This window comes from Danio aesculapii, chromosome 8, assembly GCF_903798145.1.
Source record: "Danio aesculapii chromosome 8, fDanAes4.1, whole genome shotgun sequence".
In the NCBI taxonomy this organism is placed as follows: domain Eukaryota; kingdom Metazoa; phylum Chordata; class Actinopteri; order Cypriniformes; family Danionidae; genus Danio; species Danio aesculapii.
The window spans coordinates 38,020,501-38,037,486 of record NC_079442.1 but is presented as its reverse complement, the minus strand read 5'-3'; the positions used below and the strand labels follow the sequence as shown (position 1 = coordinate 38,037,486).

The window sequence follows — 16,986 nt, the reverse complement described above, 5'->3', positions numbered from 1 at the left end:
CTATTTAACATTGCATTTTAATTACATTACAACATTAATGCTGTAAAATGAGCCTTATGAAATTGACAATATTCACATAAACCTTTCACCGGAAGTTTATCATTGGCTGAAAAATTCAGCAGGAGCAGCAGGAGACATCTCAACCCATAGTAAACTGACCTCATTGTTTATGAAATCAGCCTTAGGAACACACAGATACTAAAACAGACAAACTCACACCACATTAATATTGACGTAACGTAACAACAAGCATATCGGCACACTTCTGTAGGCCAGCCGACATCTCCCGTGAGTCTCACAGCCAACCGGGCCAACAAAGCCTCGCTCTCTGATAATGATTCCCAGAATAATTAAGAGATCAATGAGCGAGCATTGCTCCTGGTAAATAAGGGGATGGAGTTGTACGACCAGCATGCGGCTTAAACGCAGGGAAGAGAGCCGAGCTTCAATAGAGTGACATTATCACCCCAGCCTTCATTATCGAACCATGACGCCACCCCAGTATGTCGCTCGGTGCACCTACATCGGAGAGATAATTTCAGAGAGTGAGACAGCAGCACAAGGCATTGGCTTTTGTCTACCGAGCTGCGATATCGATTCGAGAAAATCGGGTCTTTACAGCAGCCATACGTTCCTCATGAGGAGGAAATTCAATGCCAATGGAGTTCTCGATCGTTCTAGTTGGAGCAAGACTCTTTGGGGAAGATACATAGTGTTTGCTTGTCACTGAGCAAACCAACTCGCAAACAACCGATAACCAACAGAATCCTGTTCAGAGTCGTTCTGTCAATAATACGACCTGCGGTTCCTGTATCTAAAGACCCAAAACTTAATCAGCTCACTCGGAGACAGAACAAATTTGGAGAGTGGAAACAAAATGAGAAGTTCGTCCTTCACGTGTTCGTTTTATCTTCCTTTCCTCCATCAGACAGCAGGAGGCTTCAGGGTCAGAGACACCAGAGGAGAAGCCGAAAGAAATGGAAGTGTGCAAAAAGGTCTTTAAAGAGCGGAGAAAGCTATCTGTTAACATTCCCATTCATCTCAGTTTTCACAGTCCTAAATCCTTCACTAGTGACTATTTTGAGATGCGCTCTTAAAAATAAAGGTTACAAAGAGGATTGTGCAGCAATGCCATAGGAGAATGTTGAAATAGTGTCACAGATGTTTAGGGGATAGTTCACCCCAAAATTTAAATTCTGCCATTATTTACTTACGCTTGATTTGTTTCTAAACCTGTTTAAGTCTTATGTTGAACACAAAATAAGATATTTTAAATAATGTTGGACAGTGTTTGCACTATACCGCTGCCTTTGGGGGAGCAATGTCACAGCAATGTCACAACGTTTTAAAAAAAAGGACATTGTATTGGCCTACTGTATGAAGCAAATAAAACGAAACAACGTCACATCATTTGTTTCGAAAAATTCATAAGCAGTGTCTCAACGTCCATATGAAAGCATCTGGCTGTCAGTCTTTGACATGACTGGACATTGCTCCTCAGCGCCCCCACACCTTGAGGCTCATGACAAGAATAGCATGCGTTGTTATATTTTTTAAGGGAGGTGGAAATCGCCGTCATGCATGAAAGAATGATATTTTTGCACTTTTACACATAATAATCCATGATCACATTACACGATACTGAAACCGCACATCGAAATATATCATATATCAATATATATATATATCAATATATATATATATATATATATATATATATCAATATATATATATATATATATATATATATATATATATATATATATATATATATATATATATATATATATATCAATATATATATATATATATATATATATATATATATATATATATATATATATATATATCAATATATATCAATATATATATATATCAATATATATATATATATATATATATATATATCAAGGGAAAATCTAACATTTCAAATATTAAGTTTGGTACAATGTTTAGTAAGAAGGTTCTATGCTCAGCATAATAAGTTGGACAATACTTGAATGTTTGCTCTACAACATAACCTACAGAGACTTGCACCCCTGGTCTACTAACAGATGTATTCCAAACATATAAGCTTTATAAAGTACACACAGCATCTTAACTTTTCACATTTTCAACATGGGTGAGTTTTTTCATGTATTGTCAACTTATGTTTGCCACAGACACTTTTAATAAATAGATTGAAAATTATTATTTAAAAAAAAAACAATAGGAAAATCTCAAGGTAACTCATAGTGAATTATACTTTCAGGTTTTGATGTCACTTTGCACCGCTCTTTTTTAATGACATTGTCATTAAATATCAAAAGCAAGTAATGCAAAAATAAAAACCCTTTTTGGTCCCCCTTTATATTAGGGGGCCATAACAAACATGTACTTACATTGAAAGTAATCTTTTGTTACAATGTACTTATTGTGTAAATACATGTTTTTACTGTACATTGTAATTATGATTAATTGAATACTTGCATGTAATTATATCTATAATTAATATCCGTAATTAATTTTTTATATACACCGTTTACTATCCCTTACACCATAACCCACCCTTAAACCTACCCATACCACCAAACCTGTCTATAATCCAACCAGTATTCCACCTCAAGAGCACCAGAAGTGTTCTGCAATACATTATGAACATTGTAATAATTTTTGGATGCAAGTGCATAGTAGTTAGGGCTATTTGATATAAAGTGTGACCACATTTTTTTTCATAAGTAGAAACTGTAACACTTTAGTTTAAGTAACAATTGATCGTAATAATTACTGGCTTATTACATTCATAATATTAAAAAACTAAGTGTCTGTTAGTAGTTATAAAGTATGATCTTATTCTACATCCCTAATCCTACCCAAAACCTAAACCCAACTACTACCTTACTATTAATAAGCAGCTAATTAGTAGTTTGTTGAGTTAATGCTCTTAATTAAAGGGATTGTTTACCAAAAATGAAAATTAACACACTTTTTACTCAAGTAGTTCCAGACCTTTATAAGTTTTTTTCTTCTGTTAAACACAAAAGAAGATATTATGTAAAATGTTGGAAGCCATTCACGTATATAAACACCCTACTATGGAAGTCAACAGGTTTTCAGATTTCAGCAATGTTTTTTTAACATTAAAAATAATCACATAATGGTTTGGACCCACTTATTGGGAGAATAAGTTTTTATTATTATTATTTTTTTTTTGGGTGACTTAGCCGTTTAAAGGTTTGTTAATGTTGTAAATTGTGACTTAAAGTTATTTGTTATCTGTTTTTGCGGTGTAGTGTTATTATCAGCTGATATGAATAAAAGGATACAGCCATCCTCAGTGTACGGGACAGGTGAACTGCTTCCTGCAGTCAGGTAGCTGTAGAAGGAGACCTCCAGTGTGTAGCAGTATGATGTGTCGTCCAGAAGACCACCCAGAAACCGCCGACCGGTGCCAGCCTTCACCAAATCACGGTTAAACGTAGTGCTGGACTGGAGAGGATACACAAATACAACACAACAGACTGATTAATAAAGGAAAAAACAAACAAAGAGACACACTGTACTTGAGTACATACAGTGCTCAACATAAATGAGTACACCTAATCATGAAAATGAATATTTTTATCCATTTCTCAGTGAATATAGGTCATATACACTCACCGGCCACTTTATTAGGTACACCTGGTTGCTTGTTAACACATTTAAATAATTAGCCAATCACATGGCAGCAACTCAATGCATTTAATCATGTAGACATGGTCAAACAATCTGCTGCCGTTCAACAGAGCACCAGAATGGGGAAGGAAGGTGATTTACATGACTTTGAACATGGCATGGTTGTTGGTGACTGACGGGCTGGTCTGAGCATATCAGAAACTGCTGATCTACTGGGATTTTCACTGACAACCATCTATATGGTTTACAGAGAATGGTCCGAAAAAGAGAAAATATTCAGTGAGCAGTATTTCTGTGGGCTCAAATGCCTTGCTGATACCAGAGGTCAGAAAAGAATGGCCAGACTGATTCGAGCTGATTGAAAGGCAACAGTAACTCAAATAACCACTCGTTACAACTGAGGTATGCAGAAGAGCATCTCTGAATGCACAACACATTGAACCTTCAGGCAGATGGGTTACAGAAGCAGAAGACCACACCGGGTGCCACTCCTGTCAGCTAAGAACAGGAAACAGTGGCTATAATTTGCACAAGCTCACCAAAATTGGACAATAGAAGATTGGAAAAACGTTGCCTGGTCTGATGGGTCTCGATTTCTGCTGCGACATTCAGATGGTGGGATCAGAATTTGGCGTCAAAAACATGAAAGCATGGATCCATCCTGCCTTGTATCAACGGTTCAGGCTGGTGGTGGTAATGTAATGGTGTGGGGGATATTTTCTTTGCACACTTTGGGCCCATTAGTACCAATTGAGCATCGTGTAAACGCCACAGTCTACCTGAGTATTGTTGCTGACCATGTCCATCCCTTTATGACCACAGTGTACCCATCTTCTGATGGCTACTTCCAGCAGGATAACGAACGTCACAAAGCGTGAATCATCTCAGACTGGTTTCTTGAACATGACAATGAGTTCACTGTACATGGTCTCCACAGTCATCAGAGCTCAATCCAATAGAGCACCTTTGGCATGTGGTGGAATGGGAGATTTGATTCATGGATGTGCAGCCGACAAATCTGCAGCAGCTTCGTAATGCTATCAAGTTAAAATTCAGTTCTGAAGGCAAAAGGGGGTCCAACCAGGTACTACTAAGGTGTACCTAATAAAGTGGCCATTGAGTGTATTTTGGTGCATATAAACAAAACAGATTTATAAAATGAATATATTTATTAAAATAATATTTTTGTCACAGAACATCTTTAGAAATAGAAAGATAATACATATAAATCCATGCGAAATATTGAAGAGAAAAAAAAAACATTTATAAACTTCAAAATTTCAACAGTCTCTTGAATTTTGCTCTTTTTAAAAAAAAAAAAATTTTTTAAATATTTTTCTCTAACATACAATTTGGGTGTAACTTATATAACAATAAGTTATTTTGTTAGATTAGCTCCCGATTTGGCTTAAGTACTGACTAATCTAATATATACAGTTGAAGTCAGAATTATTAGCCTCCCATTTTCCTCAATTTCTGTTTAACAGAGATAATCTTTTTTTCAACACATAATAGTTTTAATAACTCTTTCTAATATCTTTTCCATGATAACAGTAAATAATATTTGACTAGATATTTTTAAGACACTTCTATTCAGCTTAAAGTGACATTTAAAGGCTTAACTAGGTTAATTAGGGTAACTAGACAGGTTAGGGTAATTAGGCAAGTTAATGTATAACGATGGTTTGTTCTGTAGACTATCGAAATAATATATAGCTTAAAGGGGCTAATAACTTTGACCTTAAAATGGTTTTTAAAAAACAAATAAAACTTTCTCCAGAAGAAAAAAATATTATCAGACATACTGTGAAAATTTCCTTGCTCAGTTAAACATCATTTGGGAAATATTTATATAAAAAAATAATAACAATTCAAAGGGGGGCTAATAATTCTGACCTCAACTGTATGTGCAAAATAACATTGTAAAGCGTCCTATAGAACATATTTATTTAAATGAGAGATTTGTGAGGAGTGTACACATACATATGCTGAGCACTGTACACATTTATTGTGCTTTTTTTGGTGAAAGTGAAAACATGAAATGCGTCAGAGATTGGCTGATAACCCTTTCAGAACCCGCCTATTTGCATGAATGGGTCAAATAGTGAAAATGGATGGAGTAAACAACTCACCTACTCTAAAATCACCACGTTTGATCTCGTCTGAATATAAATGAACTTGAAATTGCTTAGCGGGAGGGAAAAAGATCTGTGAGTGAACGGTTTTCAGTCAGTCCTCAGCTCGGTTAAATTAAAAGGGCATCTCCTCCATACCTGCAATGATTATGACACCTGCTGTGTTTACAGAGGATTTGTTGACTAATGGTCCGAAAAGAAAGTGACTATTAATAATAGATGAAGAACAGTCAGTATTCCCAAATAAATGCGCAAAAAATGTGCTTGTTGCTCTACTGTTGTATGAAGTTATTATTTTTGAAGCGATGTAAAAACTGTTTTAAAATGCAGAAACGTGACACTGATTTGACGTTCGCTAGCTTGTACTATATTGTATTATTTATTGAATTGCTGAAAAGAATAGTTCACCCTAGAGCTGAAAATTTGCTGTAAATTTACTCACCCGCAGGCTATCAGAGATGTAAGTGAGTTTTTTTCCTTTGGCAGAACATTAACGAAGATTTGGAGCTGAAATGGTGGTCATTAATAATTCATAAAGAACATGTCAATGGCAATTGACACTTTAAGAATCAAAAACTAAAAACAAAAACATGTACAGTCAAAATAAAATGAATTCTCTTGGCTCCAGATGATACATTCAGGTCTCATGAAGTGAAATATCTGTGCACTATTCATTCATTTTCCTTCAGCTTCGTCCCTTATTTATCAGGGGTTGCCACAGCGTAATGAGCCGCCAACTATTCCAGAATATGTTTTACGCAGTGGATGCCCTTCCAGCTGCAACCTAGCTCTGAGAAACACCCATACACTCTCACATTTACACACACACTCATACACTACGGACAATTTTGTTTAGCCAATTCACTTACAGTGCATGTCTTTGGACTGTGGGGGAAACTGGAGCACCCACACGAACATGAAGAGAACTCCAAACTCCACACAGAAACGCCAACTGGCCCAGCTGGGATTTGAACCAGCAACCTTCTTGCTGTGAGGCGACAGTGCTAACCACTGAGCCACCGTGCTGCTGCTTGAATATTATTTACAGCATTATTACCTGTAATAAACAGCCTTGGCAACTGGGTCTTGTGAGTTTTACAGCTTTTCGTTTCTTTTGCTTTATAAGGAATTCATTTATTGTCAAATGTATTAATTTAGCTTTGCCTGTATATATTTTTTGACTCTCAAAGTGACGGTAGCCACAGACATGCATTGTATAAATCACCACGGACCACAGTTTCAGATAAAAATAGTCTTTAATATTTTAAAGGAAAAGGGGAATAAGTCAAGTCATAGCAAGAAAAATACACCTGAAAACAAAATTATATAATTATTATTCATTCATTTTTATCGGATTAGTCCATTTCAGAGGTCGCCACAGCGGAATGAACTGCCAGCATATGGCGTATCTATTCCAGCATATGTTTTACTCAGTGGATGCCCTTCCAGCCACAACCCAGTATTGGAAAACACCCATACACACTATAATAATAATAATTATTTTTTAATAATTATTTTTTAGGTTTTTCACCTTTATTGATAGGACAGTGAAGATTTACAGACACGAAAGTGTGGAGAACAGAGGATTGGCAAAGGCAAAGTTGCTGCCATGTGATTGAGCCAGGAATCGAACTCGGGTCGCCGCAAGCACCTGGGTGCTATGTGTGGACGCACTAACCACTAGGCTATCCGAATATTTCAAATATTTCAAAGTGGATGTTTAATAAAGTTCTCAAGTTCATTATTATTAGCCCCATTCTATTTTAGTTTTCCAAACTGACCCCAGAATAAATTTCAAGTGACTTGTCTAATTAACCTAACTAGCCTAGTTAAACTATAACCTAGTTAAGCCTTTAAAATACACTTTGAGCTGAATACTAGTATCTTGCATTTAGTATCTGTCTGTAATTATATTATTAACTGTCATCATGGCAAAAACAAAATAAATGAATTATTAGAAAGGAGGTGCTGTTGGGGATGCTTTCATCCACTCTGAGGTGATTGTCTTAATTTGGCCATAACATTTGTGTTTCAGCTAACGGGATGATTTTTGGTGACATCTTATTTTGACACATATTTTGAGAAAATGCTTTGAATGTTAACTCTTCAATTGCCAATTTCATAAATGATGTCACTGATTTGGTAAAAAAACACACACAAAATGACTAATTTTCAATATAAAAAGTAATTGTGGACTGGATTTTTTTTAACCTTTTATCAAAGTCTTGGACATGTGAAACAACGTTGCCTTTGATGCATTGTTTTTGATAAATTTTCATTTTTTCCTCCCTAATTTACTGTTGGTTGCTGTTTTTGCCCCATTGACTTCCATAATAACCACATTTTCTTTGATTGTATAACCATGACAGCATATAATCATGCATTTTTGATTGTTGGTGGTTTTCCCTGTTGGGAAGAGGTACAATTTGTACTGTTGATCATCAGATGGCACCATTAAACATTTAGCAAAAAAAAAAAAAAAGCTTAGTTTCTGGATTTTTTTTTAGCAAATTAAAGTGTGTATGTGTATGTGTGTCTGTGAGAGTGACTTTTATGCACTTCTCTTGATGTGTCTAAGAAAATCAAAATATGCATCTCAGCTCTCAGAACTACATGGAGTAAACAAAAACAATGACTGTGTATTTATGCACCATTAAATGTGGTTATAATGGCAAAAACAGGCAACTGTAAATTAGGGAGAAACAAATGAAAATCTAGCAATGCATCAAAGGGAATGCTGTTACTAACCGTTCACATTTCCAAGTCTATGATAAAAGGTAAAAAGAATCCAGTCCACAATTACTTTTTATATTTAAAATACGTTATTTTGTGAGTTCTTTTCACCAAATCAGTCACATAATTTGTAAATTTGGCAATAAAAGAGTTACAATGGTGTAAATTTTGCAAACAATTTAGCAGTTTTGATCAGGACTGAGGTTGACTAACAGATTTTTGCAAAAAAAAAAAATTGAACAAAAATATTTATCTGATGCACTTTTACAGCAGTTTAATTCAGTGGATGTTTTCATTTCGAACATAACAATGGGGTAGTAAATTTTAACAGTGCACAAGGGTTAAAAGAATTACAATTTCACAGAAGAGACAATAATTTTGTCATAATCTGTATCTACACTGAAACAAAAACTTTTATTACTTTGAGTTTGTGTCTTGTTTTATAGTCCAAAAAAACTCTCAAACCAAGAAGCATCTTCTAAACATGCAAAAAATATTGGTTTGTTTTCAATAATAGTGCCAAAAATAAGTCAGTTTTTCTGTTAAATAATTTTGGGTAACACTTTATAATAACTACACACTATGAACTATTTATTAAGCATTAGTAAATAGTGAATTCATTATTTGTTAAGCATTAACTCTACATCAGGGGTCACCAATCTCGGTCCTGGAGGGCCGGGGTCCCTGCAGAGTTTAGCTCCAACTTGACTCAACACACCTGCCTGATTGTTTCAAGTATACCTAGTAAGAGCTTGATTAGCTTGTTCAGGTGTGTTTGATTAGGGTTGGAGCTAAAATCTGCAGGACACCGGCCCTCCAGGAACAAGTTTGGTGATCCCTGCTCTACATTAATAAATGTTATTAATCAGTTTATAACTGCAGATACAAATGCTCTACTCTTGACTTATAACCACATTTATAATGTGCCTAACAATTGTACTGTCATACTTTGTTAATGATTTGTTTTTAATTAGTAAATTAAGTATTGCATTATTTACAACCCAGTTATTTAAGCATTGTTGGTTGTGTTTTTAAAAATCATTAAGAATGAGTTAGTAAATGATTAATAAACTATTCAAATTAAATCAAAACTTATTATTCAGGCATATATTAATAGTTAATTTGTATGTCAATAAGTGCTTTATTAACTCAACTTCATCCAGTTTTGTGACCTAACCTAAAGTGAGGACTATTTATGCTTTATAAATAATTTATAAATGACAATTTAAGGGTCAGTTAAATTCTAAACAGGAAAAAAGAAAATAAACGACTTTATTAATTTCTATTCATTTAAAGATACACAAATGAAACTGAATAAAAAATAAATAAATCTTTACAACCTTAACTAAAATAAGATTACTGAACAGTTTAAACATTGCATCTTATTATATTGTTGTTGTTTTATCTAATTTTATGTCGTATTTTGACACTCCGGTTATTCAGCAATGTTTAAACTTTACAGTTATATTACTTTAGATAAGATTGCAAAGATAATTGTTCATATGATACCAAGCCTTTAATTTTCATTCATAAGGGATTCCTCACTTAAGATTAGGTCACAAAATTGCGGGAAGTTGAGTTAATAAAGCATTTATAAACATGCATAGTAACCGTTACTATATGCCTGAATAATAAGATATATAAACATTGATTTCAATAGTTTATTATTCATTTACCAAATCATTCTGAACGATCTTAAAAACCTCCAACTACACTTAAATACAAATGTTTGTAAATAATGCAATACTTCATTTAGTAATGAAAAATCAACCAGTCACAAAGTATGAAAGTACAATTATTAAGCACATTATAAATGTGGTTATAACTTATAAGTCAACAATACAACATTTGTAGCTGCAGCTATAAACTGCTTAACGCTTAATAATGTAGAATTAATGCTCAACAAATAATGAATTCACTAGATGCTAATGCTTAATAAATGATTCATAGTGTGTAGTTATTATAAAGTTTTTACCTAATTTTGCTTTCGCTTTCAAATAAGAATATTTTACTTACCCCACTACAATCACTTAATTTTGACTTACAATTTCTGAACACAAAACAAATGTTTTGCTTGTCTTTAAAATGCCTCTTGATTTAAAAATTGTTCGATTTTTGAACTAGAAAGAAGACAAAAAACTCTAAATAAGAAAAGCATTTTGTGCCGTGTACAGTAAAAAACAACAAAAAAAAAGCACTAATCTGCCTGAAAACACTCCCCTGCAAACCCATTTTATCGTACACCATGATCAGAGCCGCCACAAGGAGGAAGTTATTGATTTCATTCGGGAAACTAATTATGGATCACATTGAATTGGCCTGATAATTTATGCCACTTTGTCCATTACACGAGTACTTAAGTATGCTGGCAACTTTTCCCCAGCTCTCCACTTTTGCTGCAGTTGTGTGCTTGCTTACACTGCACTCTCTGCTGCTTTCCATGGCTCAGCTATAATGGCTGGTAAATGTTTGCTTTTGCCCAAGAAAGGTGACTGATCTGGTGTCAGTGTGACGTGTAGCTGGTGGCTAAGCGCAGTTGAGACATGACTCCCTCCAGAGGCGGCCCTCCCTCAATATGTAGGATGAACTTTGGGAAGGCTCTGTGCTGAATAGGCAGAGAAAGAGGGCAACATGCCAGCTGGAGGCTTGCCCTCTGTGCCCTCTTGTCCCCACACACACACATACACACAGTCACACAAAATGAATGCATAGCAGCGCTTCATAGAACTCTACTTCAAAACACGTGAGATGCATTAGATCCACAAAAGCAGAGCTTACCTTTAAATTGTGCACACACCCACACACACGCAAAACACAAACAGCATTTATAGAGGATCATAAATAATGTGGTGACATTTTTTTTTTTCAGAGAGGCAGAGAATAGTCATAGGTTGTGAAAAGCGTCTCTTTGTGCGGGAGAAGTGTGCGAATTCTAGATGGGTGACTGGGCAGTAAAGGTTAGTCCTCTGCCCGTATTCTGCTGGCTGAGCTACTGAAATGTCACACTTCCTGCATGCTGAAGGTCACTGTTGCAGGCTGGAGGAACAGCATGCTGACAAAGAGAGCGACATTAGGGGCCATGGGGAGGGGAGAGGGGGACCTCCACAATGGGACCATCACTGGAGGAAAACTCTGGGTAAGCAAAAAACAGAGCTGGGTTGAGGTCACACACGCACTGACCGTTCTCTAGGAAACAAGCACATCCATCTGTCCATCAACATGTTCTTCTATCCATCCATTTAGCAATTTTCTTTCCATTTCAAAATTTATTAATCCATTTATTTAATATCCCGATATCAATGGGTGAATCTAGCTAGCTAGGCGTGCAACTACCCATATTTCCATCCATCCATCCGCACATAGTTCAGTCCATACACCTGTACACATATCTATTCATATACCCATGTCTACTGTCCACATACCAATGTATAGATCTAACTCAACTACCCATTTTTCTATCTACCAATTTAACCAATACTTTCAATCTATATAAATAAACTCATATCTATTTAACAGCATATTTCTATCTATTCATCCATCAGCAATCCATCCATTAAACAATATTTATTTCCATCCTTCCACCCATCCATATACCACTGGTTGAAACTAGCTAACAATATGCTTATCCATCCATCCATCCATCCATTCATCCATCCATCCTAATTTCAGTCCATCCATTTATTATCCATCCATCCAAATTTCAGTCCATCCATCCATCCAACCATCCATCCAAATTTCAGTCCACCCATGCATCTATCCACCCATCCGTCCATCCAAATTTCAGTCCGTCCATCCATTTATCTAAATTTCAGTCCATCCATCCATCCATCCATCCAAATTTCAGTCCATACATCCATCCATCCATCCAAATTTCAGTCCATCCATCTGTGCGCCTATCCATCCATCCATCCATCCATCCATCCATCGGTAAAGTCTAGATCGGATATGCGGCCGGCCAGAAGTGCGCATTAATATAGAAGCATTTTTTTTAAGACACTATGACAAAAATGTATATTTTTACAGTACTGTGATGGTTGGGTTTAGGGTTGGGGTGGAAGTAGCCGTTAAAAAATACAATTTATTGGGTAATTTAATAGATAACTTAAATAATACTCTGTACAACTAACGTTTCTGTTTTTCCGTTACTGTGAGGGTTGGGTTTTGGGTTGGGGTGGGGATAGAAGTTAATAAAATACAATAAATTGGAAATGTAATAATTAATGGAAATAATTCTCGTTAACTTTCCGGCTGCAAACGTATCTGATCTAGCAACAACCTCATCCATCCTTCCATCCATCCAAATTTCAGTCCATCCATCCAAATTTTAGTGCATACATTTATCCATCAATCCATCCAAATTTCAGTCCATTCATCCATCTATCCAAATTTCAGTCCATCCGTCCATCCATCCAAATTTCAGTCCATCCATCCACCCATCTATCCATCCATCCATCCATCCATCCAAATTTCAGTCCATCCAAATTTTAGTGCATACATTCATCCAATCAATCTATCCAAATTTCAGTCCATTCATCCATCCAAATTTCAGTCCATCGATCCATCCCACCCATCCATCCAAATTTCAGTCCATACATCCATCCATCCATCCAAATTTCAGTGCATACATCAATCCATTCATCCAAATTTCAGTCCATCCATCCATCGAAATTTCAGTCCATCCATCCATGCAAATTTCAGTCCATACATCCATGCATTCCAATATTTATTCCTATTATCTATTGCATAAATATATTAGAAATGCATCCATTTACTGTTGCTACCTAATTATTTATCAATCCATCTAACCACATTACTTCCATCAATATATCTGTCTATTCATTCAGTTTCAATTTTTCATTCAAGTACATTACCACCTATCTATTCATCCATCCATACACCCAATCCATCCATCCATCCCACCCACTAACCATCCATCCATCTATCAATGCATCCAAATTACAGTATATCCAACCATCCAAATTTCATCCATACATCTATCAATCCATCCATCCATCCATCCATCCGTCATTCCACACATCTGTGCATACATCTGTACATTAATCTATTCATCTACCCATATCTTATGTATTCATTCCAATATTTACTTCTATCATCTATCATCGTTATTTCAATGAATGCAGCAATAAATATATTATAGATGCATCAATTTACGTTGCGAACTATTTATCAATCCAACCACATTACTTCCATAAATATGTCTGTCTATTCATCCATTTTCACTTTTTCATTCAAGCAAATTACCACCTATCTATTCATCCATCCATCCATTAACCCACCCACTCACCTTTCCATCCCTCCATCCATTCATCCATATATATACCGATGTACAAATCTAGTTATTTAATCAGTGTCTATCTACTAATATTTCAATCCATGTATAAAATCTTATATGTGTCACCAGAGAAGCATTAAATAAACATTGCGGTTTTGGTCAGCATTTTCAGCCCTAAAAACATCCCTACATTACCAAAGGTTTATCTATTAATCCACTATCAATCTTTGCATTTTGCATCCATCTATTTTAACCACATCGTCAACATAATGATGACACCAAAGATAGAAATCCCCCTCTGGAAAGCATAATGAAGCCCAGATGAATAGAAGAGCAAGAAAGAAAACGTGGAGAAGGGGTGCAATGAGCTGGAAGGAACATCTATCCAAACGATCCCTCTGAATACAGACGACAAATAAACCCGAAGAAAATTTGTAAACAAACAAAGCAAATAAATACAAACCAATCTTCTTGATTCATGCGATCCCATTCTGACACTGAAAACCATGTGGAAATTACCAATTAATATAGCTGTCAAGTGAAAAAAAATTAGAAGGGGCTGAGATATAGTAGAGTCGGTCTGTGCCGATGAGCAGACGCAATAATGTCTCTCTGGCTCTGTGTTATGAAGGTGCACGGATGGTTCATGCATCTTTTCAGATGTATATAAGCGTGTCCTCATCAGCATGCGGTTCCCGGCTCATCCAAAAGAGCTTCACCGTGGCAAATGGTTAAAGTGTCTTTGCTCCTCTCATATAGACACCTCATCAGCAATATTGAGTCTGCTTATTGTCTTGCTCTGCAGAATTGAAAAGGTTACTTGCCGTCCCCTAGAAAAATAGCTCCTGTTGATGCGCTTCGCCGTGGAAACAAAAAATTTGCTAATTTATGGGGTGTATCGAATTTTTGGAGAAAATACCAATAACGCTTTTTTCTCCATGCGGTGTTTGCTAATGAGTATAGAGTTCAGAGGGAAAAGGCTGACGGAGGTGAAATTCAGCCAATGATTTTCTTTCGCCGAAGAAAAAGGAACCTATCAGTGCAACAGTAGAGAGAAACTAATGTAATCTGGCAATGCCATGTGCAACATTCATGCTGCCATTTCTAATTTACATCCACATGCAGTCAGTCACACATAATGCAATTGTAATGTATGAACAATTTATGAGATGTTTCACAGCGTATTCTTTAGAAATCTGTCAGAGCGGTGGCCTAGCAGTTAATACAACATCCTCCAATATATTAAAGGGACTGTTCAGCTAAAAATGAAAATTCCATCATTCACATTCATGTCATCTTACAGCTGTATGAATTAACACAAAAAAAGTTTAAAAGAACATTCAAAACAACTTTGTGCACCAATGACCTTCTTTTATGTGAAAAGAAAAGATGGTGGCGCATTTTCCAAATTATCGTATTCCATTATTATATGTTTCACAGAAATTTCAAACGGAACTTTTTACTATGCCTTTAAAGAAACACTTTTTTTGGGAACTCAAGAATTGGATTTAAACATTTATAAACCCATGCAGCCAATCTCCAGGTCTGGTGGGAGCACTTTTATCTTAGCTTAGCTTAGGTCATTGAATTGGATTAGACCAGGGGTGCTCAGACTTTTTTCGTATAAAGGGCCAAAAACCAAAAATCATGAGAGCCAAGGGCTGAAGGTAAATATACCAAAATATATTACATTAAAGTTGCCATGGGCGACGCAGTGGCGCAGTAGGTAGTGCTGTCGCCTCTCAGCAAGAAGTTTGCTGGTTCGAGCCTTGGCTGGGTCAGTTGGCATTTCTGTGTGGAATTAGCATGTTCTCCCTGCGTTCGCTCCGGTTTTCCCATAGTTTAAAGACATGTGCTATAGGTGAATTGGGTAGTGCATGAGTGTGAATGAGTGTGTATGGATGTTTCCCAGAGATGGGTTGCAGCTGGAAGGGGATCCGCTTTGTAAAACGTGCTGGATAAGTTGGCAGTTCATTCCTCTATGGCAACCCCAGAAAGGACTAAGATAAAGGGACTAAGCCGACAAAAAAATGAATGAATGAATGAATGAATGAATGAATGAATGATAAAGTTGCCATGGGTAATTTCCTAATTTGTTTCATAAGATTTAAAATAAATAGAAAACATTACTTTAAATCGTAATAACTAATGCAGTTTAACATTTAAAATGATAATTTATTGCAAAACATAAACAATCACATTTAAAGCACGCTGAATACACTAGTCAAGCCAAACCTGTCTTGATTTTTTTCTCTATTAATCGGGTGACAGTTTGTACATTTAAACTAAATCTAATTAATTTACACCATTTAATTGAAACTTAATTTCTGATTTAATTGAATTAGCTCATTTAATTTCAGGTAGCTTTTAACAATAATAATAAAAAAACGTTACATTAAATTACACTCAGATGGGATAGCGGGCCACATCAAAGGTTAGCATGGGCCAACTTCAGCCTGCAGGCCCTAGTTTGGGCATCTCTAAATTAGACCATTAGCATCTTGATTTTTTTAGATAATTTAATATATATTAAGAATATTTAAAGCTTGACTCTACTTTTGTTACATCCAGGGTGCGAATTACAGGGGGTTTGAGGAGAACTGACCCCCCTAATTAATTGTTGATCCCCCTAAAGTTTGTCGAAACAAGATGTATGGGGGTCAGCTCTTTAAAAGTGAGAATCAGTTTTCTCTCATTTGTATTTTAAATAATAATGTAAAAAATAAAAATAATAGATAATATAAATATAAATTTTACCACTCCTTTAGAAGTTCATACTATTGTGAATGCATAATGGCGGCAATCAGTCTATGAGAGAAAAATACTAAAAACCCGGTATCGGTCTGAAACCGGTAGATGTACACCAACGATAGACATCTTAAGTGTTAAAAAGACACTTTTCTAGTGAAATAGTTGTTTGTATCTAAATATAACATTCAAGTAAAGTTAAATTAGACACGGTTTTTATAGTTTAACCTAAAGTAACCTCTGAAATAGATAATCAGACATGTTCTAAGACTGACAAATAAAAATAAAATAAAAATTTGACAAGAAAATAAAAATGTGCTGCTATTTTTTTATGTAATTTGTATTGATGGAATTTATATTGTGAATTCCTTGGCTTTTTATTTTCTTATACTTGGTTTAGTATACTTTGCAAATCATGTATTA

The 16,986-nt window shown here is 35.5% G+C and overlaps 1 protein-coding gene across 1 annotated transcript in view; it reads right to left on the bottom strand.

The window, feature by feature from the left end:
• Window positions 1-16,986, bottom strand: part of agbl4 (AGBL carboxypeptidase 4) — a 746,666-nt gene that overhangs the window by 34,530 nt on the left and 695,150 nt on the right. The window contains exon 11 of the mRNA XM_056463891.1: window positions 3,306-3,468. Coding sequence (XP_056319866.1) covers window positions 3,306-3,468 — 163 coding nt within the window. The remainder of the gene's footprint in view (window positions 1-3,305; window positions 3,469-16,986) is intronic.